Genomic DNA, 25,724 nt, shown 5'->3' with positions numbered 1-25,724 from the left:
ATATAAGAACCTCCCATATGAGAATGTCTATAACATCCCCAGTACTACTCTTTATTCTCCATTACATAATTCTGCTGCTGCTGCTAAGTCGCTTCAGTCGTGTCCGACTCTGTGTGACCCCATAGACGGCAGCCCACCAGGCTCCCCCATCCCTGGGATTCTCCAGGCAAGAACACTGGAGTGGGTTGCCATTTCCATTCACTGTATCTTATAGAGGCCAGAGGACTTACAACAGGAAGGTATCATTTGCTATACTTTCAATTATTAGCTAATGGAATGCTTTTACCAACTGTCCTTCCCTTTCTTCTTTGACCGACTGGGAACTCAGAGATAAACGTAATGATAAATTTCAGGTACTGTATTTGCCTAGGTTTTTAGTGTATCTATTTCTCTTTCTAACCTCACTATTTTCTTTTTCTAGTTTTTTTTTTCTTCCTTCCTTTGTCCCTCTCCTACTCCTTTGCTGTCCCCCATTATTATCATTGATCCATTTATTACCATTATATAATATATTTGCATTTTTTTTTGCCTGGATTTTGTCTTGAAAGCCTTTGGAAAGCATATAGGGTATACATTATAAGTAAGTAAATAGAATATCGTTCATTGTTTATTCAGTATTTGAATGAACACTGGATCTCCCAAGAAAGTCTGTCTGATCTCAAACTCTCTATTTGTCAAATTGCTCTTTTGGGAGTTCTTCGGTTTATTAGAGAAAGAAAAACTAAGGGGAAATAAAGGAAAAGAAATTAAGAAAAAGAAAGGGAAAATCTCCCAGTCAGTCCAACTTTGGCTAAGATATATATGTGCAGTTCCTGCCTTACTTGACTCTCAACATTTATAAACTTGCAAACATCAGGTTCAGAAGTTAATGAGGATCATCTTAAAATCTTCTTAAATCCAAACACAACTGCACAAATCAAACCAAGATGGGAATAAAAAGAGTTTTATTACCACCGAAGTCTTTCTGAGACTCAGCCGGTCAGTTCTTGTCCTAAAATAGGCCTCATCAAATGAAGAGTGGCTGCCTTTCAGTTTCTCTGAGAGGTTCCGGTACAGGCGTTTGGCAGCATTGGGAGACGAAGGGGTGCTGTGTTTTTTTGACTGAGAAAGATGTAAATTCTGCATTTGTTGGGTCATCTTCACACGACAATTCCTAGGAGGAGAAAAATCAAATGTTATAATAATTTACATAGTGTAATTATAAGTTGACAATGAATTTTATCATCTCCAGTAACCATCTGGAATCTTAATAAAATATTATAGCTTGAAGGGAACTTAGAGATCATCAGATCCAGCTTTTTCACCTTATAGATGAGAAAGCTGTAACCCCGGGAAGGGAAACAGCTTGTTTATGGCCATACAGCTAATTGGTGACAAGAATGAAATGACAACATCCATTTACTATATAAACAAATACATTCACATACAAACATATGTATGATTTGAGCCTCTACTCAAAATCTTTCGATCTCTGTCCCACTGGGAGGTAATATCTGAATTCTCTAAGCCAGGGTGTCTGTTCAATTCTTCTTGGCTTTATATAATTGGAATTTTGCCACTTATACTTTACATGCTATCTTCTGTTGGGTGTATAAGAGAGTGTGGTTTTTTCCTGAAGATCTTCTTCTCTCAAGGTGTTAAACTGTGCCTGTTATCTGAGATTCATTGAACTACTCTAATGCCCAGACTTTTGGGGAATTTGTACTCATGTACCCATAGGCTCAAAAAACTAAGATCATGGCATCCAGTGTCATCACTTCTTAGCAAATTGATGGGGAACAATTGGAAACGGTGGTAGATTTTATTTTGGGGGGCTCCAAAATCACTGCGGATGGCGACCGCAGCCATGAAATTAAAAGATGCTTGCTCCTTGGAAGAAAAGCTATGACAAACCTAGACAGCATATTAAAAAGCAGAGACATCATTCTGCTGACAAATGTCCATCGAGTCAAATTTATGCTTTTTTTCAGTCGTCATGCATGCATGTGAGCGTTGGACCATAAAGAAGGCTGAGAATTGATGCTTTTGAATTGTGGTACTAGAGAAGACTTGAGAGTCCCTTGGAGTGCAAGGAGATCAAACCAGTCACTCCTAAAGATAATCAACCTTGAATATTCATTGGAAGGATTGTTGCTGAAGCTGAAGCTACAATACTTTGGCCACCTAATGCGAAAAGCTGACTCATTGGAGAAGACCCTGATGCTGAGAGAAGAAGGGCAGGAGAAGAAGGGGACGACAGAGGATGAGATGGTTGGATGGCATCACTGACATGAATTTGAGCAAACTCCGGGAGATAGTGAAGGACAGGGATGCCTGGCATGCTGCAGTCCATGGGGTCACAAAGAGTCGGACACAACTTAGTGACTGAACAAATACACCCAAAGGCTCATCCCTAGTCACCCCAGATACTCCAGATAGAGTCCTCCAGGATACTTACTGCTGGCATTCTCCAAGTAGTATTAGACTACTATTCCACATATCTGTAAACAGATCCTCACCAACATCATCAGTTCAGTTCAGTTCATTCACTCAGTCATGTCTGACTCTCTGCAACCCCATGAACTGCAGCACGCCAGGCCTCCCTGTCCATCACCAACTCCCAGAGTTTACGCAAACTCATGTCCATTGAGTAGGTGATGCCATCCAGCCATCTCATCCTCTGTCGTCCCCTTCTCCTCCTGCCCCCAATCCCTCCCAGCATCGGGGTCTTTTCCAATGAGTCAACTCTTCGCATGAGGTGGACAAAGTATTGGAGTTTCAGCTTCAACATCAGTTCTTCAGTGAACACCCAGGACTGATCTCCTTTAGAATGGACTGGTTGGATCTCCTTGCAGTCCAAGGGACTCTCAAGAGTCTTCTCCAACACCACAGTTCAAAAGCATCAATTTTTCAGCACTCAGCTTTCTTCACAGTCCAACTCTCACATCCATACATAACCACTGGAAAAACCATAGCCTTGACTAGATGGGCCTTTGTTAGCAAAGTGATGTCTCTGTTTTTCAATATGCTATCTAGGTTGGTCATAACTTTCCTTCCAAGGACTAGGCCTCTTTTAATTTCATGGCTGTAGTCACCATCTGCAGTGATTTTGGAGCCCAGAAAAATAAAGTCTGCCACTGTTTCCACTGTTTCCCCATCTATTTCCCATGAAGTGATGGGACCAGATGCCATGATCTTCATTTTCTGAATGTTGAGCTTTAAGCCAACTTTTTCACTCTCCTCTTCCACTTTCATCAAGAGGCTTTTTAGTTTCTCTTCACTTTCTGCCATTAGGGTGGTGTCATCTGCATATCTGAGGTTATTGATATTTCTCCTGGCAATCTTGATTCCAGCTTGTGCTTCTTCCAGTCCAGCATTTCTCATGATGTACTCTGCATATAAGTTAAATAAGCAGGGTGACAATATACAGCCTTGACATACTCCTTTTCCTATTTGGAACCAGTCTGTTGTTCCATGTCCAGTTCTAACTGTTGCTTCCTGACCTGCATAGAGGTTTCTCAAGAGGCAGGTCAGGTGGTCCGATATTCCCATCTCTTTCAGAATTTTCCACAGTTTATTGTGATCCACACAGTCAAAGGCTTTGGCATAGTCAATAAAGCAGAAATAGATGTTTTTCTGGAACTCTCTTGCTTTTTCCATGATCCAGCAGATGTTGGCAATTTGATCTCTGGTTCCTCTGCCTTTTCTAAAACCAGCTTGAACATCAGGAAGTTCACGGTTCACACATTGCTGAAGCCTGGCTTGGAGAATTTTGAGCATTACTTTACTAGCGTGTGAGATGAGTGCAATCGTGCAGTAGTTTGAGCATTCTTTGGCATTGCCTTTCTTTGGGATTGGAATGAAAACTGACCTTTTTCAGTCCTGTAGCCAGTGCTGAGTTTTCCAAATTTGCTGGCATATTGAGTGCAACACTTTCACAGCATCATCTTTCAGAATTTGAAATAGCTCAACTAGAATTCCATCACCTCCACTAGCTTTGTTTATAGTGATACTTTCTAAGGCCCACTTAACTTCACATTCCAGGATGTCTGGCTCTAGGTGAGTGATCACACCATTGTGATTATGTGGATTGTGAAGATCTTTTTTGTACAGTTCTGTGTATTCTTGGGGCTTCCCTTGTGGCTCAGAGGTTAAAAGGGTCTGCCTGCAATGCGGGAGACCTGGGTTCGATCCCTGGGTCGGGAAGGTCCCCTGGAGAAGGAATGGCAACCCACTCCAGTAGTCTTGCCTGGAGAATCCCATGGACAGAGGAGCCTGGTGGGCTACAGTCCATGGGGTCGCATAGAGTCAGACATGACTGAGTGACTTCACTTTTCACTTTCTGTGTATTCTTGCCACCTCTTCTTAATATCTTCTGCTTTTGTTAGGTCCATACCATTTCTGTCCTTTATTGAGCCCATCTTTGCATGAAATGTTCCCTTGGTTTCTCTCATTTTCTTGAAGAGATCTCTAGTCTTTCCCATTCTATTGTTTTCCTCTATTTCTTTGCATTGATAGCTGAGGAAGACTTTCTTATCTCTCCTTGCTATTCTTTGGAATTCTGCATTCAGATGCTTATATCTTCCCTTTTCCCCTTTGCTTTTCACTTCTCTTCTTTTCACAGCTATTTGTAAGGCCTCCTCAGACAGCCATTTTGCTTTTTTGCATTTCTCTTCCATAGGGATGGTCTTGATCCCTGTCTCCTGTACAATGTCACGAACCTCATTCCATAGGTCATCAGGCACTCTATCTATCAGATCTAGTCCCTTAAATCTATTTCTCACTTCCACTGCATAATCATAAGGGATTTGATTTAGGTCATACCTGAATGGCCTAGTGATTTTCCTTACTTTCTTCAATTTAAGAAGCAATTCACCAACATCATGCTTCTGCTGCTGCTAAGTCGCTTCAGTCGTGTCCGACTCTGTACGACCCCATAGATGGCAGCCCATCAGGCTCTGCTGTCCCTGGGATTCTCCAGGCAAGAACACTGGAGTGGGTTGCCATTTCCTTCTCCAATAAGTGAAAGTGAAGTCGCTCAGTCGTGTCCGACTCTTCTCGACCCCATGGATTGCAGCCTACTAGGCTCCTCCGTCCATGGGATTTTCCAGGCAAGAGTACTGCAGTGGGTTACCACTCATACCTGATGTCAATTTTCAGGAGGTCAGCCATGGATTTCAAAAGCCATCCACCATTATGTCAGTATTGCTATTGAAATACTAATGTTGCCAAGGCTATGGTTGCCTAGCATATATGTATTAGGTGAACAAATGCAAGAATGGCATAGCTGGCTAAGGCAGTTAGTGATGTGCCAAGTGCCTCTATCCTGGTGCAACCTCTGGTGCATTGCACCCAGGTCTCTGGAACATGCTGCTGCCTTCCCCACCACCTGCCCTCAAATTTCTAATAGTGTCTTCTATTTGTATTGCTACCATTTAGCTGTGACCTGGACATCTCCAGTTTTTGAATTTTTTTTAGCCTATGGACTCTGAAATAATATCTTGTAAAATCTCTTTTATTGATCAAACTCTTCATAGGATAGAGTTCAATGATTCTCCAGTTCCTACAGATATTACCTACCTTCTTCAGCCTGACAAACAAGTGCTTGCCTCTCCAGCTTCATCTGATATTGTACTTCTACTTTTTATGTTTCAGTCTTTCTGACCGCCTTAGAGTTTCCTAAATAGTTCAAACTCTTTCCTACCTCTGGGTCATTGTATGCACTGGTTGTATGTATTAAAATTCCATCTGTGCCTTCATCCCCTGGGAAAACAATTGCTGATCCTTAAAGTGTAGGCTCAAGTAGTTTCTGACACCTCCAGGCAAATGTGTGAGTTTCTTTACTCATTCACTCAGTATATGCCTGTTACAGTAAATATTTTATCCCACCCCAACTGTTTGTTTGGCATTCTTTCTCCCAGCTTGTCTGTATGTTTCATAAGAACAAAGACTGCCAAGTATTAATTTTTATCTCCCCACTACTTAAAAGGTGCCTGTCTCAGGGCAAAAGAAATATAACACAGATTAATGAAAGTGAAAGAGGAGAGTGAAAAAGTTGGCTTAAAACTCAGCATTCAAAAAACAAAGATCATGGCATCCCGTCCCATCACTTCATGGCAAATAGATGGGGAAACAATGGAAACAGTGACAGACTTTATTTTCTTGGGCTCCAAAAATCACTGCAGATTGTGTCTGCAGCCATGAAATTAAAAGATGCTTACTTCTTGGAAGAAAAGTTATAACTGACCTAGACAGCATATTATAAAGCAGAGACATTACTTTGGTGACAAAGGTCCATACAGTCAAAGCTATGGTTTTTCCAGTAGTCATGTATGGATGTTAGAGATGGACTATAATGAAAGCTGAGCACCGAAAAATTGATGCTTTTAAACTGTGGTATTGGAAAAGACTCTTGAGAGTCCCCTGGGCTGCAAGGAGATCAAACCAGTCCATCCTAAAGGAAATCCGTCCTGAATATTCATTGGAAGGACTGATGCTGAAGCTGAAGCTCCGATACTTTGGCCACCCGATGTGAAGAACTGACTCCTTGGAAAAGACCCTGATGCTGGGAAAGATTGAAGGCAGGAGAAGGGGACGACAGAGGATGGGATGGTTGGATGGTATCACTGACTTGATGGACATGAGTTTGAGCAAGCTCCAGGAGATGGTGAAGGACAGGGAGGCCTGGTGTGCTGCAGTCCATGGGGCTGCAAAGAGTCGGACATGACTGAGCGACTGAACTGAACTGAAGATGTGAATTGTTCCTCTTCTACCTACTGACTATGTGATATTGAGTCAGTTGTTTTAATGTGTCTGAATCTCATTTTCCTCATTTATAAAATAGGGACAGTAACAACAACTATGTATTATGGTTGTGGGGATTTGATGAAATAATGAATGTAAAGAGCTTAGAATATAAGAAGACTCCTGGCAGCTATCATTTTTGTTGCAGAATATATTCAGTAGATACTTTGGAGAAAATAAATGCACATCTGAGAATCTATTATATATTATATAGTAAGGGTCGACCCAGAAAGCTTATTTCTGCTCATGCCTCTGAATTGGGTTCCATTTCCACTAGCACCAACTAACCTTGATTTATTTGCAATTTAATGAGTGGAGATCCCTCTTCATTACATTGTTGAACGTCTTTAGGCACCTATTAAATCTTGCTTGTAATTTTCTTCAACACAAAGACTTCTTAGTGCCTACTGAGGAGACTAGACTTATTTGATATTAATAGTTTTCATCAGGCCCTACCTAGTCTTAGCTAAATGGCCATATTTACATTTAGAAAGAGGATGTAAAGCATTGTCTGTAGTAATGTATGTACCTGGGGGTGCATTTTCATTCATCTTCAATAATCTTTTAATTTACACAAAAGCAGAAATGGAAAGGGCAGGTGATATGGCACCTTTCTCCTTCTGTCCACAAATCTTTTACCTATAATTCAATAGCAACTATAGCATTTCCTCTATATCTTACCATTCTCGCAGAAATGTCAGATATCTGATGTGCAAGCTAGCTCACATGGGGATTGTCTTATTTATTTCTGCCTCCTCTTGCCTCTAGTCATTTCCTTCAGCATTACTGCCCCAGTTCGAGCCATCTGTCTTGTCCTCATCATTATCATTCCCCAAATGAACATACATTCTTTAGTATCTCTCACAGTGCCCAGGAGTCCAGTAAATACATTCTTGTCGATTGATCAAATTCTAGTGGCTTGGCCTCTAACTGATGACACCTACCCATGTGGCCTCTTTTGTCTTTGCTCATTTCCCATCTGTTCCCTTCACTCAGAAGAGACTGGCTTCTTCCCTTTCTTTGACTTCCTTCTCATACCATCCTAGCTGTCCCTTCCTTCCAGGCCATCCTTTAGCATGTTTCCATGTTTCTAGATTTCACCCATCATATTTTCTTTTTCTCCTTTATACATAGAATTTTGTCTGATGAGAGATACTTAGAAGGACAACTTTTTATTATCTGTTCTCATAAACATGTACACCACCACCGCCCCCCTCCCAACTAAATGTGCTCTTAAATTTTCACCATGGAAAGGGGCAAGCATTTGGGAAGCAGAGTAACTTTGGCTCTGGAATTTGGCAGAGCCAAGCTTGAACCATGATATTGTTATCTGTAATTGATGTAACTTTGGACACTTTGACAAAATTCTCTGAGCTAGTCTAATTATGTATAAAAAGATTTATTACAGAGTTGTGAAGATTAAATAAATTCACAACTGAAAGGTTAGCATCCTGTTTGGTGCATAACACTTACTCAATAAATAGCAGCAATTATTAAAGTTACTGCAAGTCTTTTTCCCAAGGTAGAAACACCAAAGTACACTGTAATAATTTAGTTTTCTTTGTTTTAAACATTGTCTTGAAATCTGATTTTATGTACTTATACTGCTGCTGCTGCTAAGTCACTTCAGTCGTGTCCGACTCTGTGCGACCCCATAGACGGCAGCCCACCAGGCTCCCCCGTCCCTGGGATTCTCCAGGCAAGAACACTGGAGTGGGTTGCCATTTCCTTCTCCAATGCATGAAAGTGAAAAGTGAAAGTGCAGTCATGCAGTCGTGTCCGACTCTTCGTGACCCCATGGACTGCAGCCTACCAGGCTCCTCCGTCCACGGGATTTTCCAGGCAAGAGTACTGGAGTGGGATGCCATTGCCTTCTCCATGTACTACTTAGCCTTTATTGTGATAAAAATACATTTATATATTTTAATCTGTATGTTTATGGTAACTTATGGTAAAACAGAAATAGTAAGTAGAGCTTCAAACTATTAGGGGGAAGGGGGGAATGAAAATAAGTCTAAAAATAATTGAAAAATAAAAAGAAATAAAAGTAGAAAATATAATAAATGAAATGTAAAATGAAGGAGTAGGGTTAAGACTGAATATATTATTAGTGAGCACAATACATTCAAATGGTTTACTTTTCCTAATAAAAGATAAAATTCTCCAATTGAGATTTTTAAATTGCCATTTACAAGTGGTATATCTAATTAAACATTTTACAGAGATATTAAAAGCAAAAGAAAAGTATGACAGTGGGAATGCCAAAATTAGGACTGCTGAAGATCCTCTTCTTAGCAAAAATTGTCCGAATTAATTTTTCAAAACCCAGGAAATTAACCAAAGTTTTGCATCAATGCAGGAAGTGTTTATTCAAGAAAAGTAACTGAATTTGCTAAGAATAGTGCGCTTTGTGGCATTTTAAAACATGCTTCACTCCTATCAACTCAGCAGTAGCTTTGAAGACTAAACAGTAGTCTGGTAGCCAATGGATGGTGCAGAATGGTGATAGAGATAAAACCCGTCTTGAGAGAACTGTCATTTTTTGACATGTCTGGTGGTTCCCTGAAAGAATTCACTCACAAGGCTTTTTAAAATTTGATCTAACTCAGAGTTCACCAAGTGCAAATAACTTTTCCTCTGGGGCATGTGTTTGAAAACAAACACCCGTGGTGACTTAATATTATAGCTGTCTGAGGTGGCGGATAAGAGTGGTAACAAACAGTAGATAACCAGAAAGCTTAAAATAAAATGTTGGAGAATTAGATGTCCAAAGAAGACTTTGAAGAGTTCTGACCCATTCCTGGGGATGTAGTAGATCACAGGCATTCCCAGATGAGAGAGGATTCTCGTAAAATACCTGAGAAGGTCCTAAGCTCTCATCTCTGTCTGAGTTTGAGGTCTGTGCCAGCAGGATGTGAAGGCTAAGTGTTGTGTGTGCCTAACTACTCAGTTGTGTCTGACTCTTTGCGACCCCATGGACTGTAGCCCACCAGGCTCCTTTGTTCATGAAAATTTCTAGGAAAGAATACTGGACTGGGTTGCCATTTCTTACTCCAGGTGCTTTTCCTCACCCAGGGATTAAACTCACATCTCTTGCGTCTTGTGCATTGACAGGCAGATTCTTCACCACTGTGCCAGTGAGAATGAAGGCTACCACAGAGCTGCCAACTGCCTGATGAGTATTGAAGGTGTGCCCCAACATACACATAGAGCCACTCTGCCAAGATTGATTCTAGCCCTTTAATGAAAAATTTATTTGATCATTAGCTGACCACTTTTTCTTGGGCTCCAAAATCACTGCAGATGGTGACTGCAGTCATGAAATCAAAAGATGCTTGCTCCTTGGAAGAAAAGCTATGACAAACCTAGACAGCATGTTAAAAAGTAGAGACATTACTTTACCAACGAAGATCCGTATAGTCAAAGCTATGATTTTTCTAGTAGTCATGTACGAGTGTGAGAGTTGGACCATAAAGAAGGCTGGGCACTGAAGAATTGATACTTTTGAACTGTGGTGTTGGAGATGACTCTTGAGAGTCCCTTGGACTGCAAGGACGTCAAACCAGTCAATCCTAAAGGAAATAAATCCTGAATATTTATCGGAAGGATTGATGCTGGAGCTGAAGCTCCAATAATTTGGTCACCTGATGTGTAGAGCCAATTCATTAGAAAAGACGCTGATGCTGGGAAAGATTGAAGGTGGGAAGAGAAGCGGACAACAGAGGATAAGATGGTTGGATGGCATCACCAGCTCCATGGACATGAGCTGAGCAAGCTCTGGAAGATAGTGAAGGACTGGGAAGCCTGGCATTCTGCACTTCATGGGATCGTAAAGAATTGGACATGGCTGAGCGACTGAGAAACAACAAAGTTAACCAAACAAAGACTTCAGAGGCCACATATGATGAAAATACAGACTTTACAGATTTAGTTCTGGACTTTACAAGTTCAGTTAGGGGACAATCTGATATCTAGAGTTGCCACATTATATTGTTTAAGATGCCTAGTTTTCAACAGAAAAAAGTATTAAATATACCAAAGCTATTTTCCATTCACAGGAAATAAAGCAATATGTTAATATTGCCCTTGAAGAAGTCTAAATGTTGGACTTGTTAGACAAAGACTTAAATTGGATATCTTAAATATGTTCAAGGAACTAAAGGAATGTATGTCTAAAGAAATAAAGGAAATCAAGAGAATGGATGTCTCGCCGTATAAAAAATATCAATAAAAGGTAGAATTTATTAAGCAAAGCCAGAACCAAACAGAAATTCTGGAGTTGAAAAGTACAATAATTGGGACTTCACTGGTGATCCAGTGGTTAAGAATCCACCTGCTGATACAGAGACACATGTTTGATCCCTGATTTGGGAAGATTCCACAGGGCAGGGGATGATAAGCCTCTGCGCTACAACTACTGAGCCCAAGTACTGCAACTTCGGAAGCTCACATGCCTGGAAGCCGTGCTCCCCAGCGAGAGGAGACACTGCAATGAGAAGCTCATACACCACAACAAAGAGTAGACCCCACTCTCTCACGGCAACTAGAGAAAGGCTGTGTGCAGGAGTGGAGACCCAGTGCAGCCAAAGATAAACAGAACCAACAGCAGCAAAACCCCATAAAACTAACAAAAAGAAAAGCACAATAACTGAAAGGAAAAATTGATGAGAGGGACTCAACATCAGATTGGAAAAGGCAGAATAAAGAATCAGCCAACTCAAAGACAGGTCAATTGAAATCAGTTTTAGGAGCAAAAAGGAAAAAATAATGAAGAAAAATTGTTTTGGAGATCTTTGTAACATCATCAAGTATACCAACATACATTTAATAGGAGTTTCAGAAGGAGAAAGAATATTGAAAAAATAATGGCCAAAAGCTTCCTCAAACTGATGAAAAACACCCAAGAATTTAGTGAACACCAAGTTGGATAGAGTTAAAGAGAATCACACCTAGATACATCATAATTAAACTTTCAAAAGCTAAAGACAAAGAGAAAATCTTGAAAACAAGCAAGAAATAACTCCTTATGTACAAGGAATCCTCAAAATGAATTAGAGCTGACTTTTCATCAGAAAATCATAGAGGCCAGAAGGATGTGGTTTTAGTACAGAATCGAAAGTAAGGACTTTGATATAAGTCTGATCTACTTTCAGGTTTTGGCTTTTCAACTTATTAACTGGATGATATTTAGCAAAATATTAGCTTCGATTTCCTCATTTTAACGGTGTTACCATCTCAATTTTAATAGTCATGTCTAAAGGGGTATTAAAGTTTTAAGTGAAGTAACACATACCTTGGAGAAGGCAATGGCACCCCACTCCAGTACTCTTGGCTGGAGAATCCCATGGACGGAGGAGCCTGGTGGGTTGCAGTCCATGGGGTCGCTAAGAGTCAGACACGACTGAGCGACTTCACTTTCACTTTTCACTTTTCTGCATTAGAGAAGGAAATGGCAACCCACTCCAGTGTTCTTGCCTGGAGAATCTCAGGGACAGAGGAGCCTGCTGGGCTGCCGTCTATGGGGTCGCACAGAGTCAGACACGACTGCCGACACTTAGCAGCAGCAGCACACATACCAATAGTTTAACAGAATGCTTGAAATAAATAGATGTTCCATAAATATTTTCTGAATATATATTTATTTTAGGTCCACTGTTCCCAGGCAATTACTGGTCTACTTCTGTTGGTTCCATTTTCCAGAATTTCATAAAAATGGAAGGAATCATTATCATTCACTCTTTTTTTTTTTTTTTTAACTTTGATTCTTTTTTATTTTGAGAGCCAATTTTTTAATGGTAGGGTTTCTTTACTAATTTTAATTTTTAATGGAACTATAGTTGATTTACAGTGTCATGTTAGTTTCTAATGTGCAGCAAAGTGATTCAGTTGAATATAAGATTATATATTTTCTTTATTCAGGGTTTCTATTATAAGTTATTATAAGATAATGAATATAGTTCCCTGTACTATACAATTGGTCCTTGTTATTTATCTATTTTACATACATGTGGGTCCCCTACATATGAATGAGTTGCGTTCTAAGAGCACATTTGTTAATCCAGTTTGTTGGTAGGTCTAACAAAGTTAGGTACCCAACTAACACAACCAACTGTATAGTACTGTACTGTAATAGGTTTATAATACCTATACACAAACATATATTAAAAAATAAAAAAATAAAGCACTATATATCTTACAGTACAGAACCTTGAAAAGTACGGTAGAACAGTACAAAAGATGGCATCCAGGGGCTGGCAGTGAGTAACCAGGCAAGAGGAGTTACTGCCTGGAGAAGGAAGAGGGGGTGGAGACGGTAGAGGTGATGGATTGCCAGCCAAAGGAGATGGAGGGCAAGCTGCAGCTTCACTCACTCTTGACCCTGCTGGCACAGGCTCTGGTTCTTTGTTGGATTCATTTCTATATACACTCTTGAAAAAACAACCCAGTGATGTTTGGCAATAGCTATTGTTTGGTTTTTTTCTTATCATAGATGACATGGTAGCTCTGGATTGCGTTCCAAATAGCTGCTGCAACTTTCGTGTACTGTTCTATATTCAGCTCCTGTGCCACAAACACGAACACTGCTCCTCAAATAAAGAAAATCCCCTTGCCATTTGCTGCACTGTGACTCTCTTCAGTTACTTCCTCCTCTTGTCTCTGTCCTTTCTCTGGGCCTTCGATTCCATCAGGTCTTCTTTAGTGAAGTCCTCATGTTGCATAGCAAAGAGTTCAATGAAGCTGTCCTCTTGCAGGTTTAACTTGAAATAAAGATGTTGTAGCAAGTGTCTTTTAATTTCATGGCTGAAGTCATCATCCATGGTGATTTTGGATCCCACCCCAGACAAATAAAATCTATCACTGTTTCCACTTTTCCCCATCTATTTGTCATGAAGTGATGAAACTGGGTGCCATGATCTTAGTTTTTTGAGTGTTGAGCTTTAAGCCAGCTTTATCACTCTCCCCTTTTACCTTCATCAAGAAGCTCTTTAGTTCCTCTTCGTTTTATGCCATTAGAGTGGTATCATCTGTATACCTGAAGTTGTTGATATTTCTCCTGGCAATCTTTATTCTAGCTTGTGTTTCATCCAGCCTGGCACTTCACATGATTGTACTTTGCATATAAGTTAAATAAGCAGGGTGACAATGTACAGTCTTGATGTACTCCTTTTCCAGTTTTGAACCAATCCTTTGTTCCATGTCCAGTTCCAATCATTGCTTCTTGATCTGCATACAGGTTTCTTAGGAGACAGGTAAGGTGGTCTGGTATTCCCATGTTTTTAAGAATTTTCCACAATTTGTTGTGATCACAGTAAAAGAGTTTAGCAAAGTCAATGAAGCAGAAGTAGATTTTTTTTTCCCTGTAATTCTCTTGCTTTTTCTATGATCTGGTAGGTGTTGGGAATTTGAACTCTGGTTCCTCTGCCTTTTCTAAATTCAGCTTGTACATTGGGAAGTTCCCACTTCATGTACTGTTGAAGCTAACTTGAAGGATTTTGAGCATTACTTGCTAGCATCTGAAATGAGCACAACTGTATGGTAGTTTGAACATCCTTTGGCATTGCCTTTCTTCGGGATTGGAATGAAAACTGACTTTTTCCAGTCCTATGGCCACTGCTGAGTTTTCCAAGTTTGCTGGCATATTGAGTGCAGCACTTTCACAGCATCATCTTTTAGGATTTGAAAGAGCTCAGCTGGAATTCCATCACCTCCACTAGCTTTGTTCATAGTAAAGCTTCTGAAGGCCCGCTTGACTTCACACTCCAGGATGTCTGGCTCTAGGTGAGTGACCACACCATCGTGGTTATCTGGGTCATGAGATCTTTTTTGTACAGTTCTTCTGTGTGTTCTTGCCACCTCTTCTTAATTTCTTCTGCTTCTGTTAGGTCCTTGCTGTTTCTGTCCTTTACTGTGCCCATCTTTGCCTGAAATATTCCCTTCATGTCTTCAGTTTTCTTGAAGAGATCTCTAGTCTTTCCTATCCCATTGTTTTCCTCTATTTCATTGCAGAGTTCACTTAAAAAGATTTTATCTCTCCTTGCCATTCTCTGAAACTCTGCATTCAGTTGGGTATATCTTTTCCTTTCTCCATTGCCTGTTCCTTCTCTTCTTTTCTCAGCTATTTGTAAGGCCTACTCAGATAACCACTTTGCCTTCTTGCATTTCTTTTTCTTTGGGATGATTTTGGTCACTGCCTCCTGTACAGTATTAAGAACCCCCATCCGTAGTTCTTAAGCACTCTGTCTACTAGATCTAATTCTATTTGTCACCTCCACTATAGAATTATAAGGGATTTGATTTAGGTTATATCTGAATGGTCTAGTAGTTTTCCCTACTTTCTTCAATTTAGGCCTGAATTATACAATAAAGAGCTCATGATCTGAGTCACAGTCAGCTCCAGGTCTTGTTTTTGACGACTGTATAGACCTTCACCTGATGTGAAGAGCTGAATTCTTAGAAAAGACCTTGATGCTGGGAAAGATTGAAGGCAGGAGGAGAAGGGGATGACAGAGGATGAGATGGTTGGATGGCATCACAGACTCAATGTACACGAGTTTGTGCAAGCTCTGGGAGATAGGGAAGGATGGGGAAGCCTGGTGTGCTGCAGTCCATGGGGTCACAAAGAGCTGGACATGTCTGAGTGGCTGAATGACACAGAGCTTCTCCATCTTTGGCTGCAGAGGATATAATCAATCTGATTTCAGTATTGACCATCTGGGGATGTCCATGTGTAGAGTCATCTCTTGTATCAGAAGAGGTGTTTGCTATCTTTGGCTGCAGAGAATATAATCAATCTGATTTCAGTATTGACCATCTGGGGATGTCCATGTGTAGAGTCATCCCTTGTATCGGAAGAGGTGTTTGCTATCTTTGGCTGCAGAGAATATAATCAATCTGATTTCAGTATTGACCATCTGGGGATGTCCATGTGTAGAGTCATCTCTTGTATCGGAAGAGGTGTTTGCTATCTTTGGCTGCAGAGAATATAATCAATCTGATTTCAGTATTGACCATCCGGGGATGTCCATGTGTAGAGTCATCCCTTGTATCGGAAGAGGTGTTTGCTATCTTTGGCTGCAGAGAATATAATCAATCTGATTTCAGTATTGACCATCTGGGGATGTCCATGTGTAGAGTCATCTCTTGTATCGGAAGAGGTGTTTGCTATCTTTGGCTGCAGAGAATATAATCAATCTGATTTCAGTATTGACCATCCGGGGATGTCCATGTGTAGAGTCATCCCTTGTATCGGAAGAGGTGTTTGCTATCTTTGGCTGCAGAGAATATAATCAATCTGATTTCAGTATTGACCATCTGGGGATGTCCATGTGTAGAGTCATCCCTTGTATCGGAAGAGGTGTTTGCTATCTTTGGCTGCAGAGGATATAATCAATCTGATTTCAGTATTGACCATCCGGGGATGTCCATGTGTAGAGTCATCCCTTGTATCGGAAGAGGTGTTTGCTATGGCCAGTGCGTTCTCTTGGCAAAATTCATTTTGTATTGCTTCAGTTTGTACTCTAAGGTCAAACTTGCTTGTTACTCCAGGTATCTCCTGACTTCATACTTTTGCATTCCAATCACCTATGATGAAAAGGACATCTTTTTTTTTTTTTTTTTGGTGTCAGTTCTAGAAGGTCTTGAGGTTCTTCCTAGAACCATTCGATTTCAGTTTCTTTGGCGTTAGTGGTTGGGTCATAGACTTGGATTACTGTGATGCTGTATGATTTGCCTTGGAAATGAACTGAAATCATTCTCTCATTTTTGAGATTGCACCCAACTCCTGCATTTTGGACTCTTTTGTTGACTATAATTATGGACTACTCTATTTCTTCGAAGAGATTCTTGCCCACAGTAGTAGATATAATGGTCATCTGTATTCAATTCACCCATTTCCATCCATTTTAGTTCACTGTTTCCTAAAATATTGATGTTCACTCTTGCCATTTTCTACTTGACCACGTCCAATTTACCTTGATTTGTGGGTATAACACTCCAGATCCCTACGCAATATTGCTCTTTACAGCACTGGACTTCACTTTCACTACCAGACACACCCACACTGGATTTAGCAGTATACAAAAAGCATAATATCATGATCAGTCATGGCTTATTGCAGGAAAGCAAGCTAGTATAGCATTCACCATAATTTGTTGCACTAACAGAATAAAGGGGAAAAGCCATATGGTCATCTTTATAGATGTATATAAAATAGCATTTGATAATGTCAACAACGATTTATAAATTAAAAAAAAATTAGGAATATAAGAGAAATTCTTCTACCTGATAAAGAGAATCTACAAAAACCTATAGCCAACATTATGTTTAATGATTACAAACCAACTCCTTCTTTCCAGGATCAGAAAAAATGCAAGACTGTCCATTCTTACCTTTTCTGTTTTACTAGGCATCCTTGCCAGGGAAGTAAGATAAGAAAAATAAAGGCACATAGATTGGAAAGAAACAAGGAAGACAGTCTTCATTTGTAGATGACATAAAACCTCTGTAGAACAATCTAATAAATACACAAAAATCTACTTAGAACTAAATACAACAAAATATATGCAAAACTATAGTTAAAACTACATGACATTAATATGTGAATTAAAGAAGACCTAAATAAATAAAGGTAGACCTTCTTCATGATCAGATCAGAAGAATTAGTATTGTTAAGCTGCTAGTTCTTCCGAACTGAGCTATAGATTCAATGAGCTCACAAGTAAATTCTAGCAGTCTGTTTTTCTTTCTAGAAATTGACAAGCTGTATGAAAATGGAAAGAATCCAAAATAGTCAAAACAACATTGAAAAGAGAACAAAGTTGCTTACACAACCTTATTTCAAGACTTATAAAGCTACAATAATCAAGATATGGTACTGGTATAAGGATTGCTGTATATATAAAGACAAAGGCATAAGGATAGACATATAGGAGACTGAAGCAGCATAGAGAGCCCAGAAATGGCCTCAACATATATGGTCAGTTGGTTTTTCACAAAGGGTCAAGATAATTCAATAGAGAAAAATTATTTTTTCAACATTCTTTTGAAACAATGGGTGATGGCACAATGGGATATACATATGCAAAAAAGAACCTAACTCCTACTTCATATCATATATACAAATTAACTTGAAATAGATCATCGACCTAACTTTGAAAGCTAAAACTAAAACTTCTAGAAGGAAACATAAGAGAAAATCTTTGTGAACTTGAATAAGATAATGATTTCTTAGAGGAGATCCAAAAAGCACAAACCATAAAATAAATTGATAAACTGGACTTAATGAAAATCAAAGACTTCTGCTCTTTGACATATTATGGCCTGGACCTGTGAATAGCCGAGCTGTAAGGCAAGAGTGAGAGTAGCCTGGACAATGCACATCCAAAATGGCAAGAATAACCTACGGAGAGTGGAGTCTGTTCAGATTTATTTCAAAACTACCTGTTTCCTGGGCTTTGGCTGCTTGCTCAAGCAGAGAGCTGTGGCCGCTGCTGTCGACCTGTCTCTTACGGCCCCCAGCTGTCACAAGTGAAGGGCGGGTCCATCATGCTTGTTGTGACAGTAGCTTCAACAGCTCTGACCCAACTAGACCCACGGAGGGAGGCTCCAGCCTCAATCACGGCTACAGTGAAGGACTGGGTAACATTATCCAGATATGGGAAAGCTGGATCATGAGAGACAGGAGACTGGGAGCATCCAGCAGATAGTTTCCTCTCCATTCCTTCCCTGTGGACTGTTTTGAAGGCTTCTTGGAAGCAGTCACCAGCAAACAAACAGCCATATGTGTTTTCTTGTGATGTTTTGGCTAGTTCAGCTACAAACCACCTGTATCTGTTCCCCCTCATTCTTTGGCTCATTTTCTTTTATTCCTTCAAGTCTGATGCCCTCAGGTTGCATCTGTCAGTACCAGATAGAATATTTGCAATTGACTCTGCCTCAGGCTTTGTTTTCATAGGCTGAGACAAAATATAATAACAATCCTATGAGGAAATTATAGGATGACTGGGGCGTCCCTGGTGGCTCAGATGGTAAAGCGTCTGCCTACAATGCAGGAGACCCGGGTTCCATCCCTGGGTCAGGAAGACCCCCTGGAGAAGGAAATGGCAACCCACTCTAGTACTCTTGCCTGGAAAATCCCATGGACGGAGGAACCTTGTGGGCTACAGTCCATGGGGTTGCAAAGAGTTGGACATGACTGAGCAACTTCACTCTCACTTTCATGAGGAAATCAGCACTACTAATACATCATCATTTTAAAAACAAGAAAACTGAGGCCCAGAGAGGTGAGGTAATTTGTCCAAGATCCTATAGCTAGTAAATGGAGGAGGTAGAATTGGAACGCTGACTCTAAACCTCCTGCTCTTAGCAACTCTGCTATTTTTCTGGTCTGGCTGCCTATCAGCTTCTTAGACCTTGATTCTGAAGACAAGATCTTGCCCTCATTATGAGTTCTGGCGTGTCCAGAGTCCCTGTCTCATAGGCGCTTGGTTGTGGAACTTTCTTGTTGTATTTGTACTGTGAAAAATGAACTGAGCCAGTTTGAATGAGGAGCGCTGGTAAAACAAAGCATATTAGAAACAGGAATTCTAGCCACTTCTGACAGCTGGGTAGACAGATACATTTAGTGAAGGGGACATTTCTGACTGGGACAAGATTGTTCTTCAGGCTGTGAGGTGAACTAGGGACCTTTAGACTCCAGCCTGCCTGTCACTAGACAGAAAAGTATGACCCCTTCCCCCATTCTCCGCTGCTTAACATGACGAGTATGTCTTCGGTTGCTAACGTGTGGCCGATTCTATTACACTGACGGTATATAACAGGGTGGAAGCATCCTTTTCAGTTCCTGTGCATTTTTCAAAAAATAATATATTCAGCTATTCAGTGATAAGTTTTTAAAAGTCAGCTGTGACTTCACAGCAAGAAGAAGACTGATTTTTGAAGTTTGAAAGTATATTTATGAGGCAGAAAGTGAAAAGACAATACTGATTCTATAGTTCAGTAAATCCTTATGGATAATCTACTTCGTAACCTATGTACCCTATGTCAGACCCTTATTCAGAGGAGAACACGTAGGGTCCTCACAGGGCAACCAGTTGGCTTGGTTTGCTTGGGACTGAGTGGTTTCCCTGGTTGCAGGACTTACAGTGCTAAAACTGGAAGAGTCCTGGGCAATTTGAAACAGGTTGATTGACCCACCTGTACCCCAAGGGGCTCATAGGCTAAGAATGAAGGCAGTTATACAAGTATATGCAGCTATGAAATAGTGTGACATGTGAAATTATGTAAGAATAATATATTTTACTTCCATGGCACCTTCTCTGATACAGTCACTGTTTAGAATAATAATATATGTATCAGTTCATTGAATCCCACAATAGCCCTGTGAAATAAGGACTATTCTCATCCTCACTCGACATAGAAATTGAGGCAGTACTAAGGCACAGATCTAGGTTTCAGACCCAGGAAATAAGGGTCTATATCTGATAAGTTAATGTCTAGACACTGGTCTCAAATGTCTAAAAGGCCAAGAAGTAGCAAAAGGAATAAGTGATTAACTTTGTGGGTGACAGAAGGTGGTTATGGGAGAAGGGGGTATGGGGAAAGGGGTTAGAGAAGGTGGTGCCCAAGCAGGAATGTAGGAAGGAAAGGAAAAGGCATTCTTGGCAGGCTGGGTCAGGTTAGGACATGGAGATGTGAACCATCACGGTGTTGCTGGTAGATCAGTGTCTATAGGAGCTCTGATGGGAGTTTTCTGGGCTCTGACATGGTCAGTGGTACATTTCACCCACTGTTCCAGGACCTTGAGAAAGAAGCCAGGAGAAGTCATAGGCTCGGGTCATCAAGGACTTCACATGCCACGCTAAGCAGCACAGATTTCAACTTGTTCATAATAGGAATCGCTAGAGGATTTTATGGAGAAGGCAATGGCACCCCACTCCAGTACTCTTGCCTGGAAAATCCCATGGATGGAGGGGCCTGGTAGGCTGCAGTCCATGGGGTCGCTAGGAGTCAGACACGACTGAGCGACTTCACTTTATTTTTTCACTTTCATGCATTGGAGAAGGAAATGGCAACCTACTCCAGTGTTCTTGCCTGGAGAATCCCAGGGACGGGGGAGTCTGGTGGGCTGCCATCTCTGGGGTCGCACAGAGTTGGACACGACTGAAGCGACTTAGCAGCAGCAGCAGACGATTTTAAGACAAAGCTGATGCTTGCACTTTTAGAGAATTTCTCTGGAGGCATCCAGAAGGGGAGAGGGTGGTGATAGGACAAGTGAAAACCAAGGTCTTGAAGAAGCCCCCCGGGAGCCGGTGACTTCAGCTACAGTGTGTGGCAGAAGAGATGGAGAGGGCTGGGCAGGTTAAACATGCGAAGAAGATAGAATGAACCAAGCATGGTGAGTGATTGGACGGAAAGGCCAAGGAATTAGGAAATTGACTTCTGTGTTCTCTGCTTGGCTAGCTAGGTACATAGGCCTTCCACCAATAATCAAAAAAAAAAAAAAGAACACAGGAGGAAAAGTGGATTTAAAGAAGGAAGATGGTGAGTCCAGCTTTCCACAGTGTGACTCTCAAGGGCCTAGAGGAAGTCTAGATGATACTGTCTAATCCAAGCATTTCACTAAAAAATGAGGCAGCTTGTCCTAAGGGCTACTTAGTTTTCTGTTCAAGAGTGAAATAATAATTATGAAGGAACCTCTTGGAGACAGGTATAAAATAGAAAGCAATAGAATTAATATAATATTAATGTAGCATTCTTTGGGTTTCCCCTGAGGTACAAAATATTTAATACATTCATTTAAATACATTTAACACATACATTTAAAATATTTAATACATTCATTTATGGTAAGATATCAGTGACTGGGCCTTCCCAGGTGGCGCTAGTGGTAAAGAACCCACTTGCCAATGCAGGAGATATTAGACATGCAGGTTTGACCCCTGGGTTGGGAAGATTCCCCTAGAGGAGGGCATGGCAACCCACTCCAGTATTCTTGCCTGGAGAATCCCCATGGACAGAGAAGCCTGGCGGGCTACAGTCTATGGGGTTGCAAAGAGTTGGAGACAACTGAAGGGATTTCATATGCATGTGGATCAGTGGCTTAACTTATTATCTGTCCTAAGAAAGAGGAGAGTGAAAAAGTTGGCTTAAAGCTCAACATTCAGAAAACGAAGATCATGGCATCTGGTCCCATCACTTCATGGCAAATAGATGGGGAAACAGTGGAAACAGTGTCAGACTTTATTTTTTTGGGGTCCAAAATCACTGCAGATGGTGACTGAAGCCATGAAATTAAAAGACGCTTACTCCTTGGAAAGAAAGTTATGACCAACCTAGATAGCGTATTCAAAAGTAGAGACATTATTTTGCCAACAGAGGTCCGTCTAGTCAATGCTATGCTTTTTCCAGTGGTCATGTATGGGTGTGAGAGTTGGGACTGTGAAGAAAGCTGAGCACCGAAGAATTGATACTTTTGAGCTGTGGTGTTGGAGAAGACCCTTGAGAGTCCCTTGGACTGCAAGGAGATCCAACCAGTCCATTTTAATCCATTCTAAAGGGGATCAGTCCTGGGTATTCATTGGAAGGACTGTTGCTAAAGCTGAAACTCCAATATTTTGGCCACCCTATGTGAAGAGTTGACTCATTGGAAAAGACCCTGATGGTGGGAGGGATTGGGGGCAGGAGGAGAAGGGGATGACAGAGGATGAGATGGCTGGATGGCATCACTGACTCGATGGACATGAGTTTGAATAAACTCTGGGAGTTGGTGATGGACAGCGAGGCCTGGCGTGCTGCGATTCATGGGGTCACAAAGAGTTGGACACGACTGAGTGACTGAACTGAACTGAACTGAACTGAAGAAATATCTGTGTTTCATAAAGGACAGCAATGCTTAACTGAATCCCAGATAAAATAATTTCATTTATTTTCGTCCTGGAGATGGATTTTTTTTTTTTTTTTTTGAGAAGATGAACCTTCTAGAACACCTCAAATCATAATACATTTGCAGCTGCTAATTCCATGTACATAGGTACAGGGGTAATTTGAACATCTTAAAGTTGTCATAAATTCATTACATGGAGTTCTTTCATCCTTGAATTAACTCTCCCGAAGTAGTCACATTTGTTTATTTCAAACATTTAAGACCTTCAGTATCTTGTTATCCAAGTATAGAAAATCAGTTATTACTGTGCAATATAATGAAAAAATTATTTACATGACCAATTTATTTGAATTTTAAGTTTTTAAAAAATGCCATTTTTCATCTCTATGCTCCCCTTCCAATGCTCTAAGTGTAATCTCTGTTAGATGAGGGAGGGGGCATGCATCTCCTCGTCCCCACGTAAACTCTCATCTGTAGGATTTTGGTACACAGGCTCTGGATTAAAGCGCATTAATGGTGATCTTGATTGCCTATTGCATCCTTTAACAAGAAAGATTTAAGTAGTAACTCATAGATACATTAATTGACCCTAGTGTGTCTTCTTTGAAACAACTAGAAATGGAAAGAGTGGAGGAATAGAGATTCAGGGAGAGTAAATGAATTCTCGAAGACACACACTTCATTGGGGAAATAACCAAAAGGGACTGGCTTTCCTGACATCTCTAGCCACTAAACAATGCTGTCTCCCTCCTGTTAGGATGCCATCATTTGCTGAAACAGCCAAATCATGCAGGAGAATGACCCTGTTCTTATGACTGAGTAGCCTGGGGATACTTTCTACTAGGCAAAAGGCCACCCATCTCTCAGATTTCTTAACTTTGCTTTGTATTTAGAGAAACATGCTGTTCACTGTTCCAACATCATCCATCCTTGTCAGCACTCAAGGCCACAGCTTCATCTGAACAGCCAGTGATATACTGCAGAGAGAATGCACCAAAGACAACAAACTCTGTATGACATTTATGTAGACTCTGAGTCCACCAGAAATGGATTGATGATGCCATAAAGTCTTGCAGTAGCCAGGCAAACAAAAGACTAAGGAGAGATAGTGGTGGTGGTGATGGTAGGAAAAACAATAATTTTCTCCATTCACTTTCCCCCTCTGCAGAAATTCGTTTATGTCTTATTTAGAACATGAGAAAATTAAATGAGTACAGGGATTTTGGAGGCCCAGCACAGAAGCAAACTCAGTCTTGTCAGTGGTACTTCCAGCCGCCTTGGCTGGGCCAACAACCAGCATGGGTAACAGGGCACTCAAAATATTCCACTTTCAAACTTAAGACTTCCTTCCATCTATATATATTCATGGAATAAAAGACTTAAGAAACATGGGTGTAGAAGTGGCAGTGATCAGGCAAGGGTTTGCATGCATGTTCACTGTGTCCCCTTGGCAGGTGTCCTCAACGTCCAATCATGATGTTATTTATGATCATGCCAACCCAGGATGGACAGAATGCTAACATTCTGCTCTGGATGTCCAGCCTGCGCACTGGATTAAAGACAGCAATGTGCCTAGATTTGTATTCAGGATTATCAGCGTGATGGGATCCATCTTTTCCTGATCCCACAGGTATTTTGTAGGTACTCAGGAACCCCAGTCGGAGAAGGCAATGGCACCCCACTCCAGTACTCTCGCCTGGAACATCCCATGGATGGAGGAGCCTGGAAGGCTGCAGTCCATGGGGTCGCTGAGGGTCAGGCACGACTGAGCGACTTCACTTTCACTTTTCACTTTCCTGCATTGGAGAAGGAAATGGCAACCCTCTCCAGTGTTCTTGCCTGGAGAATCCCAGGGACAGGGGAGCCTGGTGGGCTGCCGTCTATGGGGTCACACAGAGTCGGACACGACTGAAGCGACTTAGCAGCAGCAGGAGCAGCAGCAAGAACCCCAGTGGAAAATGATCTCACACAACAAAAGAACAGCATATTTTTCGTAGCTAATGCTAATCAGTTATGCAAGCACAAAATATCCTTAAGCTTGCTACAAACAAAATGCCCAGTTATCAGAAATGGGGCTTCCCTATCCCCATTTTTACCTATTCACATAAACATGCATGCGTTATTGCAGAACCACTGTGTACGGCCTGTGTGTAATCTTCATGGGCTGCCTGCAGCTAACTTTGGAAGATGCAAATTTTTTTTTTACATCATTTAAACCATAGCAACACGTACATATTTTAAAAATAATCAGTAACTAAAAAAGCCTCACATTCACATGAAGAAAGACAACAATAAATTGGACTTACCAGTTTAGGTTGTTTGAGGCAGCAGAGGAGCAAGTTGCTGGTAATTGTCCAGTGCTTTCATTCAATAAATCACATTGGCTCTGCTTTCTCCTGTGGCTCAGCCTCTGCGCAAAGCAAGCAAACCTCCTTCCTATTCTGTGTAAAGAGTGAAATGCAAGGAGGATCACTACAGGCAAGAGCCGAAGTCATGATCACTAAGGTATCTCAAGGCAAAATAAAAGAGCCAGTGATGTACAGAGAGAGGATGGGGGAAGGAAACAGCTTGGCTCAGAATCTAGGTGTATTCTCAGGACTGCAGCCCCGGGAGGGATTGATTTCTCAAGCCCTTGTGCACGTAGTGAAAGGGTACTATGACTCCTGTGCACCTTTAGCCTATTGTAACTGTGAGGTCCATTAGGAATGGCCCACGGGGAAAATAAGCTTCATGGCAAACAAGACTGAATCGGAAAAGATTGTTACTCAAGGATGAGCAAAGGGGCGATGAGGCAGCCAGTTAGCTTTGCCCTGTACGAACTGCAGGGGAAGAAATGTCGCCTGGCATCCTGGAGCCCTTCCAGCAGTCTGTGACTGCAAATGGTCCACAGCCTCCTGGGGCCAGATACCCTCTTACACCCACAGCTGCTTGGGACCAGAAGCCACAGGTGGCAGCCGTATCCTCTCACCTCGTGGCACATGAGCAATCCTTCTCCTAGTAGGAACAAGGGGCATCTTTAGAAAGGTCCCAATCCCCCTGGGGCTGCTCAACCAATGCC

At 41.2% G+C, this 25,724-nt stretch overlaps 1 protein-coding gene across 1 annotated transcript in view; it reads right to left on the bottom strand.

Moving 5' to 3' along the window:
- Window positions 1-25,724, bottom strand: part of ANKFN1 (ankyrin repeat and fibronectin type III domain containing 1) — a 481,998-nt gene that overhangs the window by 165,089 nt on the left and 291,185 nt on the right. The window contains exons 3-4 of the mRNA XM_059878382.1: window positions 24,973-25,107; window positions 952-1,153 (exon numbers count right to left, since the gene is read on the bottom strand). Of these exons, the coding sequence (XP_059734365.1) occupies window positions 952-1,137 (186 nt within the window). The 5' untranslated portion in view covers window positions 1,138-1,153; window positions 24,973-25,107. The remainder of the gene's footprint in view (window positions 1-951; window positions 1,154-24,972; window positions 25,108-25,724) is intronic.

Source organism: Bos taurus, chromosome 19 (genome assembly GCF_002263795.3).
Source record: "Bos taurus isolate L1 Dominette 01449 registration number 42190680 breed Hereford chromosome 19, ARS-UCD2.0, whole genome shotgun sequence".
NCBI lineage: Eukaryota > Metazoa > Chordata > Mammalia > Artiodactyla > Bovidae > Bos > Bos taurus.
This window is presented reverse-complemented; position numbering and strand designations above follow the sequence as displayed.